Raw genomic sequence first — 21,852 nt, 5'->3', positions numbered from 1 at the left:
TCAATACAGCATGATGTTCATTTAGTAAGTTATGGTCCATTTAGAGTCAAATAAACACAAAGCAGGGTAGGCTTTAGGGCGGGCTTACTGTGATTGACAGTTCGCTGCCACTACGTCACTACTCCGCATTCCAAATACGGTAACTTCCGTTCATCGGTTGCAAAAAACAACAACATGCCGTCCACAAACCAATGGGTGACGTCACAATGACTACGTCCACATCTCATATACAGTCTGTGGTTGAGAGCCGTTCAGACGCAATTGAAATGCTCCCAATCTCGGATCCTGCACCTTAAATTAAGAAAATGTACATATGTTTCCAATATTTTTGGAAATATATAGTTTTATTAAGCTCAACCCAAGCTCCGCTGCACTCTAGGTGTGTTTCCCAAAAAATAAATGTATCACTTTCACTGTTGCTTTTTCAAAGCGGCTGAGTTGGCTACAGCCGAGGGTGTGGCTGGGTTGAAGTGTCACTGGGGGAGAAAAGTTAGCGACGTCAAGACAACTGAAGAATCACAAGGTTTGGCCTGTTGCATTGTACACGGGGAAGGGGCTGGGAGCCAAAATGTTGCCATGCCTCCCAAGTTACAGCGATCCGCTGACATAAAAGTGACTTGATGCCTCACAATGCGCTCCTTGTCGCTTTACTGATACTGGAGCGCTTCGCTGGCCTTCTCTCTCCATCTCACGCATGCATTCGGGTACTTGAGGCTGGAAGGAGCAGACACTGTGAACAATGTGACAGTGCACCCCTCCCTCCTCCCCCCGACACCTCTTTACAGTCTCTCCCACCTTGTCCCTTTGTTTGCACATGTCCCTTTCTTTCTCTCTCCTGCTCCATCCTTCCCCCCTTGAAGAAGTCCCTCAACGCAAAGAGAAACCACGTTGACAAGAAAGACAAGGGAGTTGCCTCCCCCATCTCTCCCTCTGCTTTTGGAAGTGTTAAATAACAACGTCTTTCATTTATTATTCTCCTATCCGTCAATCTCTTCATATCTCCATTTTTTGGCACTCCTTTTTTTCCCCCCTCCCCTCATTCCTTAAATTGCTTCTCATCCTCTCTGTCACTTTTCCTTTCTCCCTCACCATCTGTTTTTAGTTTTCACGAGCCCCTTTCCTGCCCCCCCCCCCCCCCCCCCCGCCCCCATTCACTTTTCTTTCTTCCCCCCCCCCCCCCCCCAGCCCAGGGGGAAAGGTGAGGCGGCGGCTGAAGTGCAGGGGGCTGCAGCATGTTGCCTGCATGTTACACCATGTTTTCTATAACTAAGCATCGTCCTGACCAAATGCACAGCTGGTTGCAGGATTAGATCCCCCAGCCTGCAGCAGCAGCCCCCCCCCCCTCCCCTCGGGGCAACCATAGGTGCACATTCGCTGCAAACACACAGCTATGCGCCAGCCCTGTGTGCACATGCGCTAATGAGTACGCACGCATGCCTTCACGAACGGGCTCAAAGAGAAATTGAGAGAGTTGCTCATCAGCTCCCGAGCACGGTCAACTTCTTCTGGCAGCCTGTCTCTTTGGAACCGAGTCTCGGCCTTCAAAGCAACCGGGCTAGTGTGCTAGCTCGTGACCGTGTGTGCGTGCGCGCGTGTGTGTGTAATGTATGTGCACGCAGATGCGTGCATCCAGGCTGGTGAGCGAGCGCGCACCCTTTGAACCATTTCACGCGGGAGACTGTAAAGAAAACCTCTGAAGTTATTTTCCTTTGACTCTCTGAATTATAGAAAACCTCTTGAATCATAGACTGCGATCTAGTGCTGGCCGTGCACTGCAACCATTGAACTATGTCAAACAGTCTGCCGCTTTTTTTATGATTAGAATTTTTTTTCCCAGCGCATACCTGCACTTCATCCGTCCTCCACGTTTGATTCTAATCTATCTCTGTAAAACACAGATGGAGAAATGAGCACTCTAAACCTTACATCAATCTTACATTTTTGATCATTATTCCAGCCCAGTGACTCCAAGAACAAAAACAACATTATCTGCTAAATTGGAGGTTTGCGCCGAGGCTGCGGCTACTGTGTGTTTTGCGTGCGTGTGTGAGTGTGTGAGGTCTTGCAGAGGTGGACTCACCAGGATATTTACAATTATGTCTCGTTATTATCTCTCCCGACTTTTTTTCTGTCTCAGCCTGCCCGCTCTTCGTCTCTCCTCTCTCCATTAACTACCCTGCTTCCCTGCTGAAGGAGGTCATATCTGGAAATGTCCTATTTAATGTGTGTGTGCGTGTGTGTGTGTGTGTGCGTGCCACACAGTCACCACGGTTACAGGAGATGCCCTGCGGCACCCTGGGGGCCCAACTGTCACCCTTGCTCAGTGCGGTAATTAGGGCCCACACACACGCATGCAAATGTACACATACACACACACACAGATAGATGCATATATCTAGAGAACTTAGAAGTGCAGGCACACTTAAAGATGGAGAGATTCCGGCACACAGTCGGTCCTGAAAGGCACGCATGGAAACATTTCCTCCAGATACGTGACGGCAACGAACGCAAACATTCAAGTTTTTTCCGGTTTTTTTAAGCTCGTCATCACAAAATATCACTGCCCCTTACATGTGTAGCTGCATTCTCCATCCGCCCACTCGCGCGCCGTTTGTTTTCCCCACCCTGACTGACAGCTGTGGCGCTCTGCCCGAGCCTCTGTACTTCCACATGTCAAAGTCCCCGCCGTCTGACCCGTTTCCTGCCGTCATCGCAGCTCTGCTAACCTTAGTTATCATGCTTCGCCGAGCACCTAAGCCGCGCGGCTGCCTGAGAACGTTTTCAGGAAAGGTCTAGATGCCGCGCTCCTCTCTCTCTCTCTCTCTCTCTCACATACAAACACACACACACACACATAAAGCCTGACACATCCAGAGACTAGCATGTGAATCAGCGCCTCAGACAAGTAGACAGTGACTGACTTGATACTTTGACATTGACGCGCAGAACTAAACCAGGACACATGTAACGGCCCTCCTGCCCACACATACACACACACACACGCATGTGCATATACTCTTTTTTCATGTGTGCATCATGAGGTGAGTCTGACTAAATCCTGTGAGACAGTGTCTCGGTGCGGCGCGGCTCTGTCGTCTGGGGCGGCTGCGTGTCGAGCGCCTCTCTGCTTTTCGCCCAACCGAGAGCGACAGCCTGGCTGTCCGACACGCTGCTCGTCTTTTAGCTTTATGGGGGGATTTTGTGCAAGGCAGGTGGTCTTTGGTTAAACCGTGTAGAAAGACGGGACACACGGATGGAAAGGCAGGGGGAGAAACGCACGGAGGGGGAATGTTGCTGGGTGGAATCGGGAGGAAGACTCCCCGAGTGTGTCCTGGAATCGGACGACGTGGAGGTTGCTATGGTTACCGGTGGAAGAGGAGAGGAGCAGGGGAGGGGAGGGGAGGGGAGGAGGGATTGTGGGGCTCAGAAAACTGTACTCTGCCGTGAGCCGTGCTTGCAAGAGAGAGGCCATAATGTGTTTGTGTGTTAAAACACATTAAATATTATTACCGACCCCTTTTTTTTCTAGTAAAGCAGTTCAGTAACATTAAAGATAATGTCCCGCAGACAGAATGTAAATGTGATTCACAATCACAGACAACGAAGGTCGGTTTTAAAAGGCTGAATTAACATGCTTCATATATACTACTTAGTATGCCAGAAAAAGAGTGAGTACAGTATGACAAAAGTACCAGGATGTTCTTACTGCACCAGGTCGCATTCTGCAGCATGCAAGCCTAAATGCTTTTCTGGCTATTCCGACCCACAATCCTCTGCGCTGCAGATATATGAGCAAGAGGGTCAGAGATCAAGTGTGACGAAGCAGTATGATAATAACTGACGGTGTACCGCATGCAGCAGTGCGTACTTTGCAAGGGCGGCTCAAGCATGGACCAAAAGTTAATAGAAAAAGTATGCAGTAAGTATTCATACTCGGTTCATTCCCACCTGGCATGAAGATGGCAGGTTCAGAAGGGGGGGGGGGGGGGGGGTGCACACACACAGAATACATACAGTATTCATGGTACACACAGTATACGGTGCATTGTATGTTAACAATGACACTTGACGTGCTCAGTCAGAATGGGAGAAAAAACGGGAGAGAATGACACCCTCCAGCCAAAAATATTAATAATGTAACACATTTCATTTCATTTATTATTATTTTTTTTTTTCAGTGGGGAAAAACAACATTATTTTACCTGTGGCTCGTTTGACAGGCTGCAAGAGAGCTGACAAAAACGCAGAGGAGTGTGTTAGTGTTTGTGTGCGTGTGTGCGCGCGTGTGGGAGAAAGAGAACAAGAGAGACGGATCTGTCATTTTCTTCACAAGCGTGGTGTGTTGGTGGCGTGCGCTACGCTATACCCCGGAGTAGACGTATATATATGGACTCACACACACACACAAACAACACATACCCTTCTCTTCCTCCCTTTTCTTTTACCGCCATCCATCACAAACCCCTGCACCACTCCTCAACTACTTACTACATCCCTGTTCGTCTGCATCCTTCCATCGTTTCCATCACTCCATTTGTCCATCTCCGGATAGCACTACTGTACGTGTGTGTGTGTGTGTGTGTGTATAACCACATCAGGGAGCTAATAAAGCAGAAATGAGGGCAGTAGCAGAGGAATCTCATATGTGGTGCGTGTGTGTGTGTGTGTGTGTGCGTGAGAGAGAGAGAGAGGGAGAGTGTGTACGGCCAGCCTAACAGCTTTTTATCCTGCAGCTAGATACAGTAACTCTGCTCTTTCTGCTGTCAAATGGGTTTTCCTGAACTCCCTCAGGACACAAAGAGCCCAGTGAAGTCATCTCTCCCCTCTTCCTTTTGTTATTTACAGAATTTGAATTCATGTTTTTACCAACTGGTTGACTTTTTCCAGTTTTGGGATTTTGATAGAATTTAATTTTATAAAACGTATCTTCTTTTATGTAATTCAATTTAATATTTAGCCCAAAATCACAAATCACAAATTTAGGGCTTTACAATCTGTACACATACGACATCCTCTGTCCCAGAACCCTCACCTTTGTCCATGGGAAATATTTTTAGGCTTATAACGATACTGAATTCATTAAATTGTTATGGATAATTTGGACTCCTAGGACAGTGCAATCTATAATGGTATCATCGAGCATTCATTCTTGTCAAGTTGTGTATAGTCTGTGGAACTAAATGCTGCCTCACGCTGTGCTTTTTATTGCCTCAAATCAAACTGCAGCTCCATTTCTCAACATTAAACATTGGAGAAAATATTGGATGTATGTTATTCATAAAGAAATAATCTCTCAAGGTCACAAGATTTTATAAAGCGGAGAGAAAAAACTAAATGTATTCTTGTTTTCATTGAAAAATGTGATCACCCGCGTGAATAACACTTTGTACTTTGACATAAAATCATTTATTTTCCACTTTTTATATTTCTGTTTCAAATATGTTCAGTCTCTGCTGAACTATCTCCATTTCCTCTTCCTCATTCTGGGTTCATGTGTTAATCAATGTCAACAGCAGAAAAAAATGATGTTTTTCCCGGTCCGTCTTCTGCAAGTTCCCCCACAGTGTTAGTATTAGTCCGACCGGCATGTTCCGACTCTAACGGAGAGAGATTTCTTAATCTTCTCAACCATCGACGTTCCTGCTGGTTTGGCTGCGTTCATGCTGCAAGCCTTCAAGTTCAATTCTGATTAATTGTTCAGATCAGATTCTGGCTGTTCATATTATTTCTTCAATGTGATGTTATGTGTGGAGGAATAATAATACTACTAATAATAATAATAATACACCCGACTGTCCCTCCACGGACTACCTCCATCGCAGCCGTCTTCCCTTTTTGTATTCACCAAGTGACTCCATCCAGCTCAGAATTGACGAATACCGATTTAGACTGACGTAAAAGTAGCAGGACTTTTGGCATGACTCTTCAGACTGAGGTCGCATTGCAAAAAAATCAAGACATGCATCCACATATGAAAGTGGCCGAATCCAGATTGAAGATCTGATTCCATGTGATTTGTGCGAGTCACATTATGTGCTGCAGTGTGAACGTAGCGTTTGAAAAGAGAAGCCAGTAGAGGCTCAGTCATGCAGCTACGAAACACGTTACAAAATAGTTATGAGCTCTGTTCTGTGTTCTTCAATATGCACAAGTCAAATAAAAAAAAAAGAAGGAAATTGGGAATATATTTTTGCAGTGCCCAATAGCCCACTCCCTATAAAATAGAGTCACACCACTGTTCTGTAATTATAGACTGTGTATAAGACGTGAAAGTAGTTACCTTGACGTCACCCATTGGTTTGTCGACTGCCATTTTGAAGCCTAGAGTTTGGCATTAAACGCTGATTAAGACATTGAAACCTTTTGTAACAAAGGTTACAATTGACTTTCATGAAGTGCAAACACACTGTGAAAGGGTGAAAGTACTAAGACGAAAACACGCAAAAACGCCATGGTTTTATGACCTGCCAGACCTTGGTTTTATGACCTGCCAGACCTGTCAATCACAAGGTAGCCCCGCCCTAAAGCATACCCTGCTTTATGGTCTATTTTATTCTAAATGGACCATAACTTACTAAATGAACATCATGCTGTATTGAAGAAGACTTGAAACTAGAGATTGAGACCATAAACTCATGTTTACAATGTTTACTGAGGTAATAAATCAAGAGAGAAGTAGAGTCATTTTCTCATAGACTTCTATACAATCTGACTTCTCTTTGAAACCAGAGGAGTCGCCCCCTGCTGGCCATTAGAGAGAATGCAAGTTTTAAGACGCCTCGATACCAGCTTCACTCGGCAGAACGGGAGGTTGACACCTGACAATTACAGTTCAGTGCGTCCAACAAAGATGCATATTAATGCTTAATCATACAATGTTGAACAACATCACACATAATGAGTATGTATTGCATAGTATGTGATATCGGACGCAGCATGGGTGTTCTACAATGTTAGTACATGTGTGGAATGTTTGGACGCTTTTAGAATTTTCCGGCTTTTGTGTGTGCGTGTTTGACACTCAGACACCATTGCAGAGAGTTTTTGTATGTGGTAAGCATGCTCACAGTGCTGCGGATGACTCAGACGGTGTCGCGGAGCGGCCCGACTGCATTCGGATGTGGGTTCCGGAGGGCCGCGCCAAGGCTTTGTGCTTCACTCACTCTCAGACACCTCTTTTAACTCACGAGGATTAGCTCTCACTCGCTCTGTAATTATATAGTTCTCAAACACATCTGCACTCGAGCACAAGCACACACGCAGCCGGACGCGCACACACACACACACACACACACACACACACACACACACACACACACACACACACACACACACACACACAGGCAAGTATTTATTCCGTCGTACATCTGCCAGCAGACACACGCGTGTGCTAGCACATATGCACGCACACACACACACACACTCCGTCAGCCTCATCAAACCATCAGTCGGTCGGTCGTGTTTATACGGGGAGATGGAGACCGAGACGGAGTGAAGGGAGGTCTGCCAAACAAAGTGGGAAAAAAAACATCAGAGACGATGACAGCGGCGGCACCCGCTGCAGCGTCGCTGCGTTCCCTCTTCCCGCCTGCCACGGCATCGGCTTTTGTTAGCGAGTGGGTTTTGTTTGTGTGTCGGTGCATGTGTTGCACGTCGCAGGGAAGAAAGCCAGCAGGCGTAGGCGGTATCCAGGCCACTGCCTTGTTTTGATGTGGTCATGCTAATTAAATTTTTTTTTAAAAAGAAGCATTTCTGCCAACACCAAGAAAAACCACACAGGGAAAAAATAAAGAGCTATTTGGGTTTAAAAGAATGCGGGGGGGGAAATAAGAGGTTCATGTTCTGCATCTTTGGACGTGGGTCAGAGCGCAGAGAGGAGGTGAATTTGGGGGATTGTTTTTGCGATGTCTTTATGTGTTGTCGGGCTGGAGTGAGAAAGAGACGGAGGTACTGGGGACATGAGGGAGTCTTTTTTGGATCTGACTCAGACTGCTGGCTCAGACGGAGCGGTGACGTCAGCACAGGCTTTGCAGAGGATGGAGGGATGGAGGGAGGAACAGAGGGAGGCTGGAGATGACGCCCCGAGGGGAGGCAGGAACGATATTAAAAGTGTGGGGGGTGGGAGAGAGAGAGGATGGACACGGAGGGAGAGGGAAGCAAGTAATAAGAGGCCCGCCGCATATATCTGGGTGTGACTTCGGGAAAAAAACTGCAGCTAAGTGGGTTTAAGGCAGATAAACACACAGTCGGAATGAGAGACAAAGACGGAGGAACGGAGAGGAATAATTCCTCGGCGGGTTCGGATGAAGACAAAGGCCGAGGGAGAAATTGGTTTATTATCTTGGCTTAGAAGAGTGTGGGGTGACGGAAGAGAGAAAAAGGTGGTGCGGACAGAAATAGACGGAGGAAGAGGGAGCGATAGCGGAGGGAGATTATGTCGAATCTTTGCACTATACCCTCTATTTTAAATAGCAGTCAATAACCTTCGGTGCTGCATGACTTAGCCGTGAAAGTCCCAGGGAACAGAGACTTTTTGTTTTTTGGCTGGAGCATAAAGTAGAAACAAACATAAACACACACAATCACGCACAGCTAGTGCAAACGACCTCGCTGCCCAGTCCGCTAGCATCCTTTTGTCAGTTGGCTTTTTTTTTTTTTTTCTCCCTTCTTCTTGAGAAATGAGACTTTTATTTATTTTTTATTTTTTATAATCCCACCAAGAAACACTTGTCGTGTTTTTTTTTTTTTTGTCCTAAAAGTTTAGTGTGTGGAAATATTCAATCCTACACTCAACGCCCCACTTGGGAGTAAGTTTTGAGAGAAACATGTAGCTCTAATCGCTTGTCGCGGCATGATGACATCATAACTACAGGAGGGGGGCGGGGGTTTGCGCTACATGTGAGGTCATTAAATAGGAGTTCTTTTTGCGCACTGATTCACCATTGTGGGCCAGCCAGTCGCGTCAGACGGTCATGTGTTGCGAGCAAAGTTGTGTGTCAGTTTGTCTGTCCCTTCAACCCCCCCCCCCCCCCCCCCCCCCAGTCCACAACTTGCACTGATGACAGGTGACCGATGATGAAGGCACCGGGGCAAGAAATTAAAAAGCACAGAGGCGAGAAAAAAGAAGGGGAGGGAGGAGGAAAGAACAGGAGACTGGCGGGTGTTGTTATTATAATATGACAGGCAGTGCGACACATTGGAGTTCTAAACCTTTTAAACTTCCATAACCCCTCTCACTTTGACCACAGACGCCCCCGATACACACCAATACGCATGTGTGTGTGTGTGTGTTGACTCTCTGTGTTTTTAAGTGAATATTGAACTGAAAATTAAGTTAGCTCCCATGCATATTCCATTATGCAAAATGGACCGATACTGTAAGAAAAGAGACTTGAGGGGTTTCGGTTCACTCATTAAAAAAATATATATATATATCTCAATGGGAGAATTTTAAAAAAAATGTAAATGTCGTCTGTTTGACAGGTGCGCCGGGAAAGTGGGACAGACGGGAGAATTGTACTAATTGAAAGAAAATACTCGTCGGTCTTCTTGAAATAGGGCCTTTTGGTCCCGCATGTGATGCAGTTCTTCACTCGCGTTGTTTCAATGAATTATTTAAAACCAGGACGGGTCACTGAGACAAAGTGGCACTTCGGCGCGTGGTAGCATTTTTCATGTCATTACGTGCATCTGTCGTGATAATTTATGGTCTCCAGCCGTCCGCCGACAAATAATCTTTCCCTGTGAGGACCGGGCCTGCAGCATGTTTAATTACTATCACATAAATGTCACGTGTGCATTTTTTATAGCCGCACGTCTACTGTACATGCGTGACAAGACGATCCCCCACAGGCGTGTAGTGAATATACATGGTGCCAACCCGCATTAATAAGAGTGAGGAATACTTACTTTTTGTGTGTCAGAGGAGAGGGCCCCCCCCCTTGATAATTAAAATTAATTATCTGGAGTCTGGAGAAAAATAATGTTAAAGCCATAGGTTATTGTTCTCACTGCTGCGCACACACACACACACACACACACACACACACACACACACACACACACACACACACACACACACAGCAGAGGTGTTCTCACACAGCCGGCTCTTCAGTCGCTATTGTGGACCACCTTGTGCTCGAGCGAACTCAAGGATTCCATTAATGTAATGTCCACTCCAGGTACCAGTAAGGACACATTGTGTGCTCTTTTGTCAACCTAAAGGGCCCTTAAACACGGATGACTCTCAAGCGTCAGGGTGAGTGGAGCGAACTGTATGAGGGGATAAAAAACATCTCGGTGTATATAACATGTCTGTGTTCTGTTTTATCGAGTGCTTTGGCCTTCAAAAAACTCATCTGTCTGTTTCGGAGCATTTACTATATCCGTGCATCTGAATGTCTTCGGCTAACATGTGTGTCTCTTCCCGTTGCAGATGCAACAACCGTACGCAGTGTGCGGTGGTGGCCGGGCCCGACGTCTTCCCCGACCCCTGCCCTGGCACATACAAGTACCTGGAGGTCCAATATGAGTGTGTCCCATACAGTAAGTCCCTTTTTTATTTTTTCAAAAAGTAGTTTTGACAGTATTTTGACCTCTTATCACTGTAATGGCACTACTAGTCACATGTTTGAGTCAGGCTGGTCTCATCCAGCATCCAGCGCCGCAATTTGTCCCACAAATTTCTTCCGTGAGTTATCCATGTAATCTTGAACAAGGACCTACAAAGGCCGCTAAATCACACAGCTGGCAGGCCGAAGGGGAAGTGGATGGGTCCAGCAAACGGAGACCGCTGTTCGTTGCCCAAATGATGGTCCATTTAGAGTAAAATAGACCATAAAGCAGAGTATGCTTTAGGGCGGGGCTACCTTGTGATTGACAGGTCGCTACCACGGAGCTGTCCGTGTTTTCGTCTTTGAACTTTAACCCTTTCACAGTGTGTTTTCAATTCATGAAAGTTATTTGTAAAAATGTAATTGCTTAAAATGTCTTATTCAGCATTGGGTTCTAGGATCTCGTGTCACTTCTGGTTGCAAAAAATATATATATATATTTTTTTTTTCGCCAAGATGGCTACGGTCAAAAACAAAGATGCCGAGGGAAATGAATGAAAATGGGGACCGTAGTACACACCAAGGAATGACATCACTGGGACTTTGTCCCCTTCTTGAATACAGTCCATGTTTTTCAGTGACAACATTCATCCTGGTTGTCAACGTAGATGTCTTTGAAATAATCTCATTTTTAAGATCTCAGTACATATTTGCTGTTTTCTAAAGTTAAATTCTGAAAAGCCTGCAGTTTTTTTAAGCCGATTCATCAAAAGTCACAGTCCCTTCATATGGGAGACACCGTTCAATGGGAAACTCCAAGGGAGGAAGGACGAGAGAGACGGATGGTCTCCAACCACGGCAGATGGTGATTTGACCTTTGACCGCACGATAACAGACTGGGAGGTCGTATTCACTGCAGTGAAACGTTCACGGGACGTAGTCGCTAAATATAACAACAACTGGGAAACTTTTCTTTTTTAAACCAGCAGAGTTTTCCCCAAAATCTAGGTTACAGCTCATTGCATAATAAATGCAAAAGGATTCAGGGTGGAGACTGAGTGAATTAAAGACGTCTATTTGCCCTTGATGTTTATTTAACACTGCATTCCTGCTTGGAGGGTTTGTCCAAAGGCAAAGCGAAAAATGCTGCTTCTGTCTGTTTTTACAAAAAAGCTAAATCTCAAGTGTTTCACTTTGTTCGACAGTAGTTATATTTGATTTTTTTTTTGCCACATGTTGTGGTGGAAAACCTTACAAAAAAAAAACATTCTGCCAAAATGATAGAACATTTATAGAGAACATATTACTCAAAAAGTAAAAAGGTTACAGGCACTGAATGTAGTAAAAAAAAAAAACTTTCTCAATTGAAAAATACACCTACTGCACTCGAGTGGCAGATTCCAAGCATAACCTTCAGATGAAAATAGATGATAATTAGTTTTTGTATATATAATGTTGCGCCGAATACTTCATACTACTCCACATTACACTGTACAAGCTCGCAGGAACGTAGCACAAGAGGCTGAGTGGGTGCTGTGGAACGAGAAAATGTGTCTATTTTTGTACACGTGAAGCGCTGCACGTCTTATTGCCGTCTGTTTTTTTTGTTTCTTCTTCTTCTCCTTTTGTTCGCTACAAACATCTCTACGGTGGAAGTCATAAAAGACAGGAGGACATGCAGAGTTGAGATAAAATAGTTAGGATTCATCCAAAGTCAATTTAGTGCTGTCTATAAATCTTACTTTTCTGCCAAAGTGGATTGAGCCTCGGTTGTTTCGAAGAAATTTGAAGCTAAATCTTGTTAAGAGTCAACTGCCTTGTTTGAAGTTAGTGTCTTTTTTAAAAAAACAAAGCAAAGTAAATTAGCTTCTCTTTAAGCAGAATTCGTTTTACATGCACTGGGGAAACTTTATTTTTTTCTCCATCTTCCTACAATAACAAATGATTGAACAGATTTTTTTTTTTTTTCCTTTAGTTTCCGAGCTGCAGAAATCCCAGAAACTTTATTTTTTGTCCGAGCGTACAGCCCTGGCACGACGGCGCGTGCAGACGGCCAAGGTGATCTCCCACACTGAAGCATTCAATTATGTCCGGCTAAACGGCCCTTGCCTGGCGTCTAGAATGACCAGCAGATTAAATAATAGGACTATCAGAGCGCTCTCTGGAGCAGATGGAAACACAACCTGATACCTGCTTAATGCCCCCTCCGAGTGCACGCGCGCACGCACTCGTGCGCCATACACAGCGCGAGCATCGAGGGTGTGTGTAGGTGTGTGTTTTCTGTTCCGTTTGAAAAAAAAAATACTCTAATACAAGACTGCGCATTTCGTAGATGAATGGCTGGAAGGAGCGGGAGCTCAGGAACAACTCGGCGCAAAAGGAAGATGAGTCGCATGCTGATCTGATAAACAATGGGGCCGTCAGGGTAACGTCCCCCCCCCCCCCCAGCAAAAATAGACAGCGTCTGAAACAAAAGTCATTCGAGAGCTCAGCTAACAGAGGCGGGGACATGGGAGGAAAAGATAGAGATGGAGAGAGATGGAGCATTGGAGAGAGAGGGAGGGAGGGAGGGAGAGAGAGAGAGAGAGCCTTTGACAGTACATTAGCAGTTTTCGTGTACTGACTAAGTGTTGGGGCTGGATCAGGTAGCACTGTGATGATACACTACCTGGCTCCTGTGGGTGTGTTTAGCCATGTGAAATGTTGCTCAACGTTGTAACGAAAAATATGATGTGCAAACAAAGGTCAAACTTATCGTCGTTGTTAGGGCCATAGGTACAAAATACAAAATATGTACAAAGCTGTTTTTATTTTTATTTTATAATCTCGCAAATTCATGATTTGTTTTCTCTTCGATTTGCCACTTTAATCTCAGAATATCCAAATATTTTTCTCGGAAATCTACGACTTTATAATCTCGCATATTTGTGACTTTCTTTTAGTAAATTTGCCAATTTAACCTCCTTTAACCTTGAAAAAAGTTTTTTTCTTATAAATGTATGAATTTCTAATGTTGCAAATGTGTAGGTTGTTTTGTCGTAAATTCATGACTTTATAACCTCGCAAATTTGTGTTTTCTTTTCTCGTTGATTTGCCGCTTTAACTTCAGAGAATATCCAACTTCATTTTTCCCGAAATTGTGACTTCATAATCTCGCAAATTGAGAGTTTTGTTCTTCAAATATTACCCCCTCCCCCGGCTCCGTAGTAATCAATTTTCTTTTACCTACAATTGCGCTCAAACGCCGTTATATAAACTAGATTTTGGTAACCTGTCTTAGATGCGTCACGATTCTCTCTTGAACGATTATGACTCGCTTCAGAAAACTCAAACTCAATTCTCAACGTTATGATCGCCTGTAACAATTCTGTGACACCGGGCTGTCCGTTCCTACCGCTGCCAGTGAACGCAACAGACGTAATACACGTAATACACTGAGTTTTGTGAGGTGCCTAAGCTTGAGCAGCCGAATATGGATACGATCCGACGGCACGTATGGAAGCATTTCGCTTCTTCTTCTTCCGCCAAACTCTGAAAGGACGAAGCAAATCACAAAGTAGACTGCAACTTCTTTTTGCCAACGATTTGCGCCCCTACTCAGTCATTGAGAATCATCAGAGCTTTCGTGCTGTGTTGCACACTTTGGAACCGAGATACAACATTCATCTCAACGTTTTTACGGACACAGAGATACAACTAAACCAAAGCTAAAGTCACGGAATCACTGAGGAAAGCGGGGAGGATAGTAGTTATACGCCATGCGTGGCATCCGTTGCCTCCGAATCATGTGTCACCGTAACCGCGCACATGTATAGTTTTTGTGTTGCATGTTCCAGAAAGCGTTATTTTTGTATTCATTAGTGAATAAGGGCAGCTTTTTATGTTAAATGACTCAGAACATGCTGAATTATGTGTTGTTTTACTACAAGGATGCTGCTACAGGCAGGCTTGGTTCTCTTTGCAATGCTTGTAAGTGTAACCCATCTCTTCTATTTGTTACTTATATTGAATTAATAGAAGATAATAGAAGTAAATTCATCTGTTTTTTTAATAATGAATCATTACAAATATGCTGTGCTTTTAAAATAGCGGATAGTCACAGTGAGAAAAAAATCATGTATGGAAAAATGTTGACGCATGAAGAAGAATCGATAATGGTTTTATAGTGACATCGTAGCCCTCTGAATCGAAAGGTTTCCCACCCCTAGTTTTTGGACACCATGACTCCAGACTTAAGATTAGTTTTGTCTGAGAATACCTCAAGCTTTACACGGCAAGGCCCTGCACAGAGCCCTCATAGCGCATCCTTAAAATATTTATGAAATCAATTTTCCTTGAAGGGGCGTAATAGTGTCCTTAGTGAACCTTAGAACAAGATACTCTGGCTCGCTGACATTCAGACCGGAGATCCAGCCCGTGTACGATCAAGGCGTGCTTGGCGCAGCAAATCAATGCTGTCAGCTGCGTTGTTGTGAAAGATACATTTTGCAAGACATTAAGTGGCGATACATCTCCAAAATGTTGCCATAAATCAAGAGGGATCAATAATAGGAGGCTCGTTTTCTGAAATATACGAGCGTGTACTCAAACCGACGCGTTCCTAAAACACTCAACAACAAATCATCGTATTTACATCTGGAGGCAGGGTTGGCTTTAGTGCACTCAAATGGTTGTAACGTCAAGGGGGGACGTCCGTAACTTAAGTAGGTCCCCCCCCGAGCGATCACCTCTGAGGCCGGGTGGTTGCTAATTAGACAACGACTGCATGGACACGAAAATGAGCCAAAAGAGACACCACCTCATGCTGCAGATGTACTTTTCCCCTCAGCACTGATGTTTCCCACTACATGGATATTGTAAACAAATCTCAAAGTGGGTTGTAAAACAGCTAGTTAAATTATGTGCGGCTCAGTTTTTCTGGGAAATTGTGCCCCTCCCCCCCCCCCTCCTTTTTTTCTTTTTTTTTTCCTTGAAGATTTTTTTTGGCTCGCTCTACCTTCACAGCTCTTCATCTCTCCTCCCTTTTGCACTGCAGGTTTTTTTGGCTCTTTTCCAAAGCTAAAATCAAGTGCTCTCTCCCTTTTCCATCTCTGGCTCTCCTCGCGGTACGAGTGTGTGGCGGTCGTGTGCCAAAACTAGCACGGCTAGCTTTGGCAGTAATTAGCCACCTGTGTATACTTGTTCATGGCACTGCAGGCGGACTATAAATATCCAATACATTAGCACGCTACTGTACAAAGTACTTCTCCAAGGCAGATGCATGTTAATCTCTACAGATGAGCTAATGCTGCAGAAAAAAAGGAAAAAAGATATATGATGATGAGTATCGTACCATTCGTGGTCATGTTAAAAGAAAAAAGGCCGGGATTGTGTCTATCCATTTCCTCATCTTCATGCAGCGGACCCCCGTCTCTCCGACTGTCGTTATGAAGCAATTAGCCTACTACCTCATTTAGTGTATTAATCAGAAAAGCCAGTGATATGTTATGCAATACCCATGCAGTCTATTTTAGACAATAGACGTGGCTCAGTAGGAGAGCTAATTAAAAGATAAAATCACCTTCTTGTCTGTCCAATTAAAGACTTCTGTCAGATTGGACCCTTGGAATAACTTCATCATGATAACATGAGAAGAGCCACGCGTGTGTGTGTGTGTGTGTGTGTGTGTGTGTGTGTTGTCGTGGAAACAATTGGCCAGGATTCTGTTCTTGTGCGTGCATGTACAGTTTACTGTATGTGAGTGTTTGTGTGTGCACATGTGCGAGGCGCTTGCGTGCTTGCTGGAGACATCGAGGGGAAAAGATGGACGGGAACCAAAGAGACAGAAGGAGAGAGAGAGAGAGAGAGAGACTGAAGCGAAAAGGGAGCGAGAGCGACGGCCGAGACGGAGATAGAGAGAGAAAATAGGTTAGACGAGGGCAGCAGACGAAGAGCAGAAAGACTGAATTAACTGATAAAAAAAAAGGACACGGTGCGAGAGGTGGACGGGGTTTGGGTTTGAGGGTGAGGGAGGAGGGGGGGGGTGGATACAGAGGAGAGATACAGAGGACGTGACTGAGAACGAGGAGAAGGGGCCCAGCGTGAAGGGGGCGAGCGAGGACAGAGTGAGGACGGAGAGGAATAATAGAATAATGAAGAGAGAGGGGCCAGGGGGGGGGGGGGCGGTCCCTTGTTTCCTTGTTCCCACAAATGACCTTGGGCTTTAGCCGGGCTGAGCTGATCGGAGATCAGAGATAGTGGTGGTGAGGACCGCTGTCGCCACTCGTCTGCAGGAACACGAGCGTGCCCACGCAAACACACACACACACACACACACACACACACACACACACACACACACACAGCCAGTCTTTCCTCCTCAACGAATACCTACTTAATAAACCATATGCTTTCAATAAAAATGCTGATTATCTTTACACCGCCTCACAGTCGGGTTTACGCGGCTTCTGTGCGAGTGTGTTTAGGAAACAGAGAGAGAGAAGACGGAGAAGGCATCCGAGCTGTTCATGTGATTAAAGTTCAGGGAAAAGATTGAGAGGAGAAAGTAACGCAGATACTAATGAATATTTAGATGATTTTTAACGAATATGAAACGAGACAAGCGACACGCTGTCACAGCAGAGCGCTTCTGTTAGGGCCATTGTTTTCTACTATTCATCCAAAGCCTTGCTAGGAATAAATGAGAGGACCTTTTTTTCTTTTTTTTGAACTCGTCAATAGTGCAGTCTAAGTGGTTTTGCAAACGATCGGTCAAAGATACTCTCTCTGACGCTTTTCTGGAAAGAAGTTGAGTTGTCGTAGTCCATGCTTTTCTTTTCTTCTCAGCACTCCTGTTGCTAAATCGGCAGCGCTACAAAAGGCCTCTCATCTGTCGCATCGGCGCGCGTGCTTGAGCCGACCTTGGGAAAACCTTTCATTGAACGTGCCAGCCGGCCTACTGTATGTATGCACTCTGTCGAATCCAGCCGATGAACGGCTGCGATTTGTGGGGGAAAAAACGGAGATCAAAACCAAATCTGGCGATGAGGTCACCGACGGGGTCGTCCCCTAATCCGGCGAAACAACAAGCGGCGGCACAAATTGAATGACATTTGTTTGACATTTTGTTTGCCATTTGGTGTACTTGTTGCTGCCACACTTTCATTTTGAAATCTATTAGCCGCTGTCAACCTTGAACTGCGCGTTTTTGCTTTGTGTCTGGGAAGGCTGTATGAGAACCTCAGGTGTCCTTGTTGTTCTGTGTCATTAATCCCCCTCGCCTCAACCACAATGTGTCTCTTTGTATTGTTTATGTGTGTGCGTCTTCGCTACATCAATATCCCGTCGTTCCATGCTCTGCACGGACACACTATCTGCTCTCTCTCACAGCTTTCTCTCACAGGGGAACTGCTTCCTTGTGGTGAACCGTTTTATATCTTTACTAGTAACGGCACACACACACACACACACACACACACACACACACACACACACTTGTTTTAGGTTTAACACGATCTCCTCCCAGAGATTGCTTATTTATCGGGGAGTTGTGCTAAGCTGCACCAGTTATCATGCATTTTTCATGAGCCGAGGATTTGATGTGTGTGTGTGTGCGTGCATGTTTCTGCGCATCACAAGTGTTTGTATATATACACGTCTCCAGGCTGGTGATGACTTTTGGATGTAAAGAATTTATGCATGGACCATGCAATATGTACAGCACTTGTGCTATATATATATATATATATATATACATATTTATAAATAAACACGTGCCAGCCGGAAGTCCTTCCAAATGTTTTTCCTTTGAGGACCGTCTCCTCTTCCCTCCCCTCCAATCCTCTCTCGGGGGACCGGTTCCATTCAGCAGGTCTCTAACGGTCTTGAAAGACACAAGGGCACTGCCTGCAGGATTAGGTTTCTGCCATGTTCACATTCCACTCAGTCCCCCCTGAGAGCAAGGTGGTATGGAATTCATATGTTTAAGAGGCTCCATATGAGTGTGCACGTTTCGTTGCGGGGCGACTCCGCCGAGGCTCTGAGGGATAGCGGTTTGGATGTGATGGGGAATTGATTGTTGGGGGGGGGGGGGGGTTGTTGAAGCAAACCAGTGCATTCAGTAGGCTCCCACCTGCGCGCTCATACACGGAGTCGCGCAGAGTAGGTGACACACAGGAAGCTTTTTAATGTGGCGGGGGGGGGGGGGGTTGGGGCCGGTCCACTGAAATGCAATCCCAGTGATCAAATAAATTTTCCGGTTTTCGTTGCTCTGTTGCTATTAGCATACGTTAAAGAGCTCGTTATCTATTTCGTCCCGCACTATAGGGTCGCCATAGCTACTGTGAATCATGCTATCAGCATTTCTCTGCCTCTCTCTGTGTCTGCATGGCACGTGTGTGTCTGCCCCCCCCCCCCATATGTGTGCGGGACATATGCAAGATGCATTACTGTCAGATAGCTACCCCGTTGCAGCGCAGCCCCCTCAGACGCTTACGTAATGTTATTACCGATCACACATGGAGAGCATCCTGGCACTCTCACAAGGTTAGGATGAAATATGAGAATGATTATGAAGATCTGAGATTGTATTATCATGATTTCCTTATTATTGCATCATTAATCTATTTTTGTCTCTTGTCTCTCTCTCTGTCTCTTTTTTTCTCCCCCTCTTCAAATCTCTTTGCCTATGGCTCATGCAGAAGTGGAACAAAAAGGTAAGCCTGTGAAATGAGCACGCCCCGCATTCACGCATGCTAAAAAAAAATAAATAACGGCGGGGTTAGGGGTGTCACTTTTTGATGCCAGCGCCTGAAGCGTTTTGTACCTCGTGGCGGAATGAAATCCCTTTCAAAGTCACTGCTGCTATTTTAAGCCAGCTTGATCTCAGCGTATAGAGGCAATTTAGAAACACTGGTTCTCATTAGACACACTCCGGGCCCATATTATTTCATGGTATCGCGCAGAATGTCACTCAACAAACTCTCTGCGGGTCGAGCACGTTTTTATGAGGGGCCAATGAACAGAGAATCGCATTGACATTTAATATTTCAAAATGCTTTCCCATGATATGGAAATTGCTCCAGTGCTTTGAAACAGCCAATGAAAACTCAATCAACATTCCCGGCCCCCCCCCCCTTTTTTTGCGTGGGATCGGAAATTGTTATTGGGGACGGATTGGGAGACCACAGTGCACATCTGGCCCGTCTCTCTGTGTATGGGACAACATTCCAGTTAAATTACAAAGAGGTCCCCACCACTCCGGTCGCACTGGCTTCCCAGAATTTATTACGTCTCCCACATCACTCGTAAAACATAACCCCAGTATTCAAAGATGGGAATACCGCGAACCGAGTGGGAAATGAATTATTGTAACAATTGCAGAAACAGCAGGCGATAAAAGGCATGTTCGGCTCTACAGTTGGTTGCTCCTGACAGAGATAGAAAGGGAAGGGAAAAGAAAGAAACAGCTATGAGACTAATGAGGAGCCGGGGAGGGAGGGAGGGAGAAGCAGGGAATTGAAGGAAAGGGGTGGGGAGTAGAACAAAATGTGCCATTTTCTCTTTTTCTCTTAGCTGTGAGAGCAGGGCATTATCTGTTGAATGGGAGGCATGCTGTTGCTGTTCTTAAGAATGACAGTAACTATACAACATCCGAATCACAACACAGTAGGCCTATCGTGTCATCGTCACTCACTGGTGGTTAAGCTTGAGTTGCAACACAATTCGACATTTATGAAAAGAGGCAAACGTTTCTAAGGCACTGTCACAAAATCCGGGGAGAAAATGGTTGGCATTTTACGCAATAAAAATGGATCTAATGCGTTGTTATTTGTTCCATCAGTATTTCTCTGCCCTGGCATTCTGCGAGGAGTGTACCAAAGTGAGCATCTCTTCGAGTCGGACCACCAGTCAGGCGCGTGGTGCAAAGACCCGCTGCAGGCCTCGGACAAGATCTACTACATGCCCTGGACACCGTACCGCACGGACACGCTGACAGAGTACTCGTCAAAGGAGGACTTCATTGCGGGCCGTCCCACCACCACCTACAAACTGCCACACCGGGTGGATGGGACCGGTTTTGTCGTCTACGACGGCGCGCTGTTCTTCAATAAGGAGCGCACCCGCAACATTGTCAAGTTCGACCTGCGCACCCGCATCAAGAGCGGCGAGGCCATCATCGCCAACGCCAACTACCACGACACCTCGCCTTACCGCTGGGGAGGCAAGTCCGACATCGACCTGGCGGTGGATGAGAACGGACTGTGGGTGATCTACGCGACAGAGCAGAACAACGGGCGCATCGTGGTGAGCCAGCTCAACCCCTACACCCTGCGCATCGAGGGCTCGTGGGACACCAGCTACGACAAACGATCCGCGTCCAACGCGTTCATGATCTGCGGAGTCCTGTACGTGGTCAAGACCGTCTACGAAGACGACGACAACGAAGGGACGGGGAACAAAATCGACTACATGTACAACACGGATAAGAGCAAGGAGGTGACGGTTGGCATACCGTTCCCGAATTCCTACCAGTACATCGCTGCAGTGGATTACAACCCAAGGGACAACCTGCTGTACGTGTGGAATAACTACCACGTGGTCAAGTACTCGCTGGACTTCGGCAACAATGGTAGGTCCCACTTTCAACTCTATTCACTTTTCCACCTTCCCCCTCCTCCTCCTGCCATTCACAAGTACTTTTTTCTATTTAGTACCATGGGTATTCAGCAGGAAAAAGCTGCAGACTTGAGTATTGTTCCCAGCTAAATTTATTGGACAGGCTGTGGTATTCTTCACGTGGAATACCTTGGCATATTCGTAATGCTTTTAATATCCATTCATTTTAATATTCATAATGATGAATGCTTTTTCTGTTGTTGTGACATACGGAATACTTACAGCCACTAATCTTCCTCTAATAATTAATTCTGCAAAATGACTTAAAGGAGGAAGAAAAAGGAAAAGCACCATCTGTGCCGTCGTGATTCTCAATTATGACTGCTCCCCCACCACCATGGTATCTACGTGTTTCTGCAGAATTAAAAAACAAACCAACAAAAAACTTTTAGAGAGGGTCCTGGATATATCAGTGCCGTTTAAATTGTCTGCAGAGCTGCAAACGTTCCTGCTTCAGTCAACCAAAGGAATAACTTGTAAAGACTACCTTGATCTGCACCTTTAGAGGAATATAACTCTAATGATATTATGCTGAGCCTTTCATACTGTAAATGCCTCTTGCCTTTTACTGTACCACTTGCCAGCCTTCTCTTTAGTTCCCCCCCAGCGGCTTTACTTTAATTGTAATGCACTCCTCGAGAAC

General features: G+C 45.4%; 1 protein-coding gene across 1 annotated transcript in view; it reads left to right on the top strand.

Moving 5' to 3' along the window:
* The window catches only part of adgrl3.1 (adhesion G protein-coupled receptor L3.1), an 82,588-nt gene that overhangs the window by 9,209 nt on the left and 51,527 nt on the right, over positions 1-21,852 (top strand). The window contains exons 3-5 of the mRNA XM_076090829.1: positions 10,436-10,545; positions 19,232-19,246; positions 20,374-21,162. Coding sequence (XP_075946944.1) covers positions 10,436-10,545; positions 19,232-19,246; positions 20,374-21,162 — 914 coding nt within the window. The remainder of the gene's footprint in view (positions 1-10,435; positions 10,546-19,231; positions 19,247-20,373; positions 21,163-21,852) is intronic.

This window comes from Anarhichas minor, unplaced genomic scaffold (assembly GCF_050575085.1).
Source record: "Anarhichas minor isolate MPS153535 unplaced genomic scaffold, ASM5057508v1 ptg000012l, whole genome shotgun sequence".
Lineage (NCBI taxonomy): Eukaryota > Metazoa > Chordata > Actinopteri > Perciformes > Anarhichadidae > Anarhichas > Anarhichas minor.
This window is presented reverse-complemented; position numbering and strand designations above follow the sequence as displayed.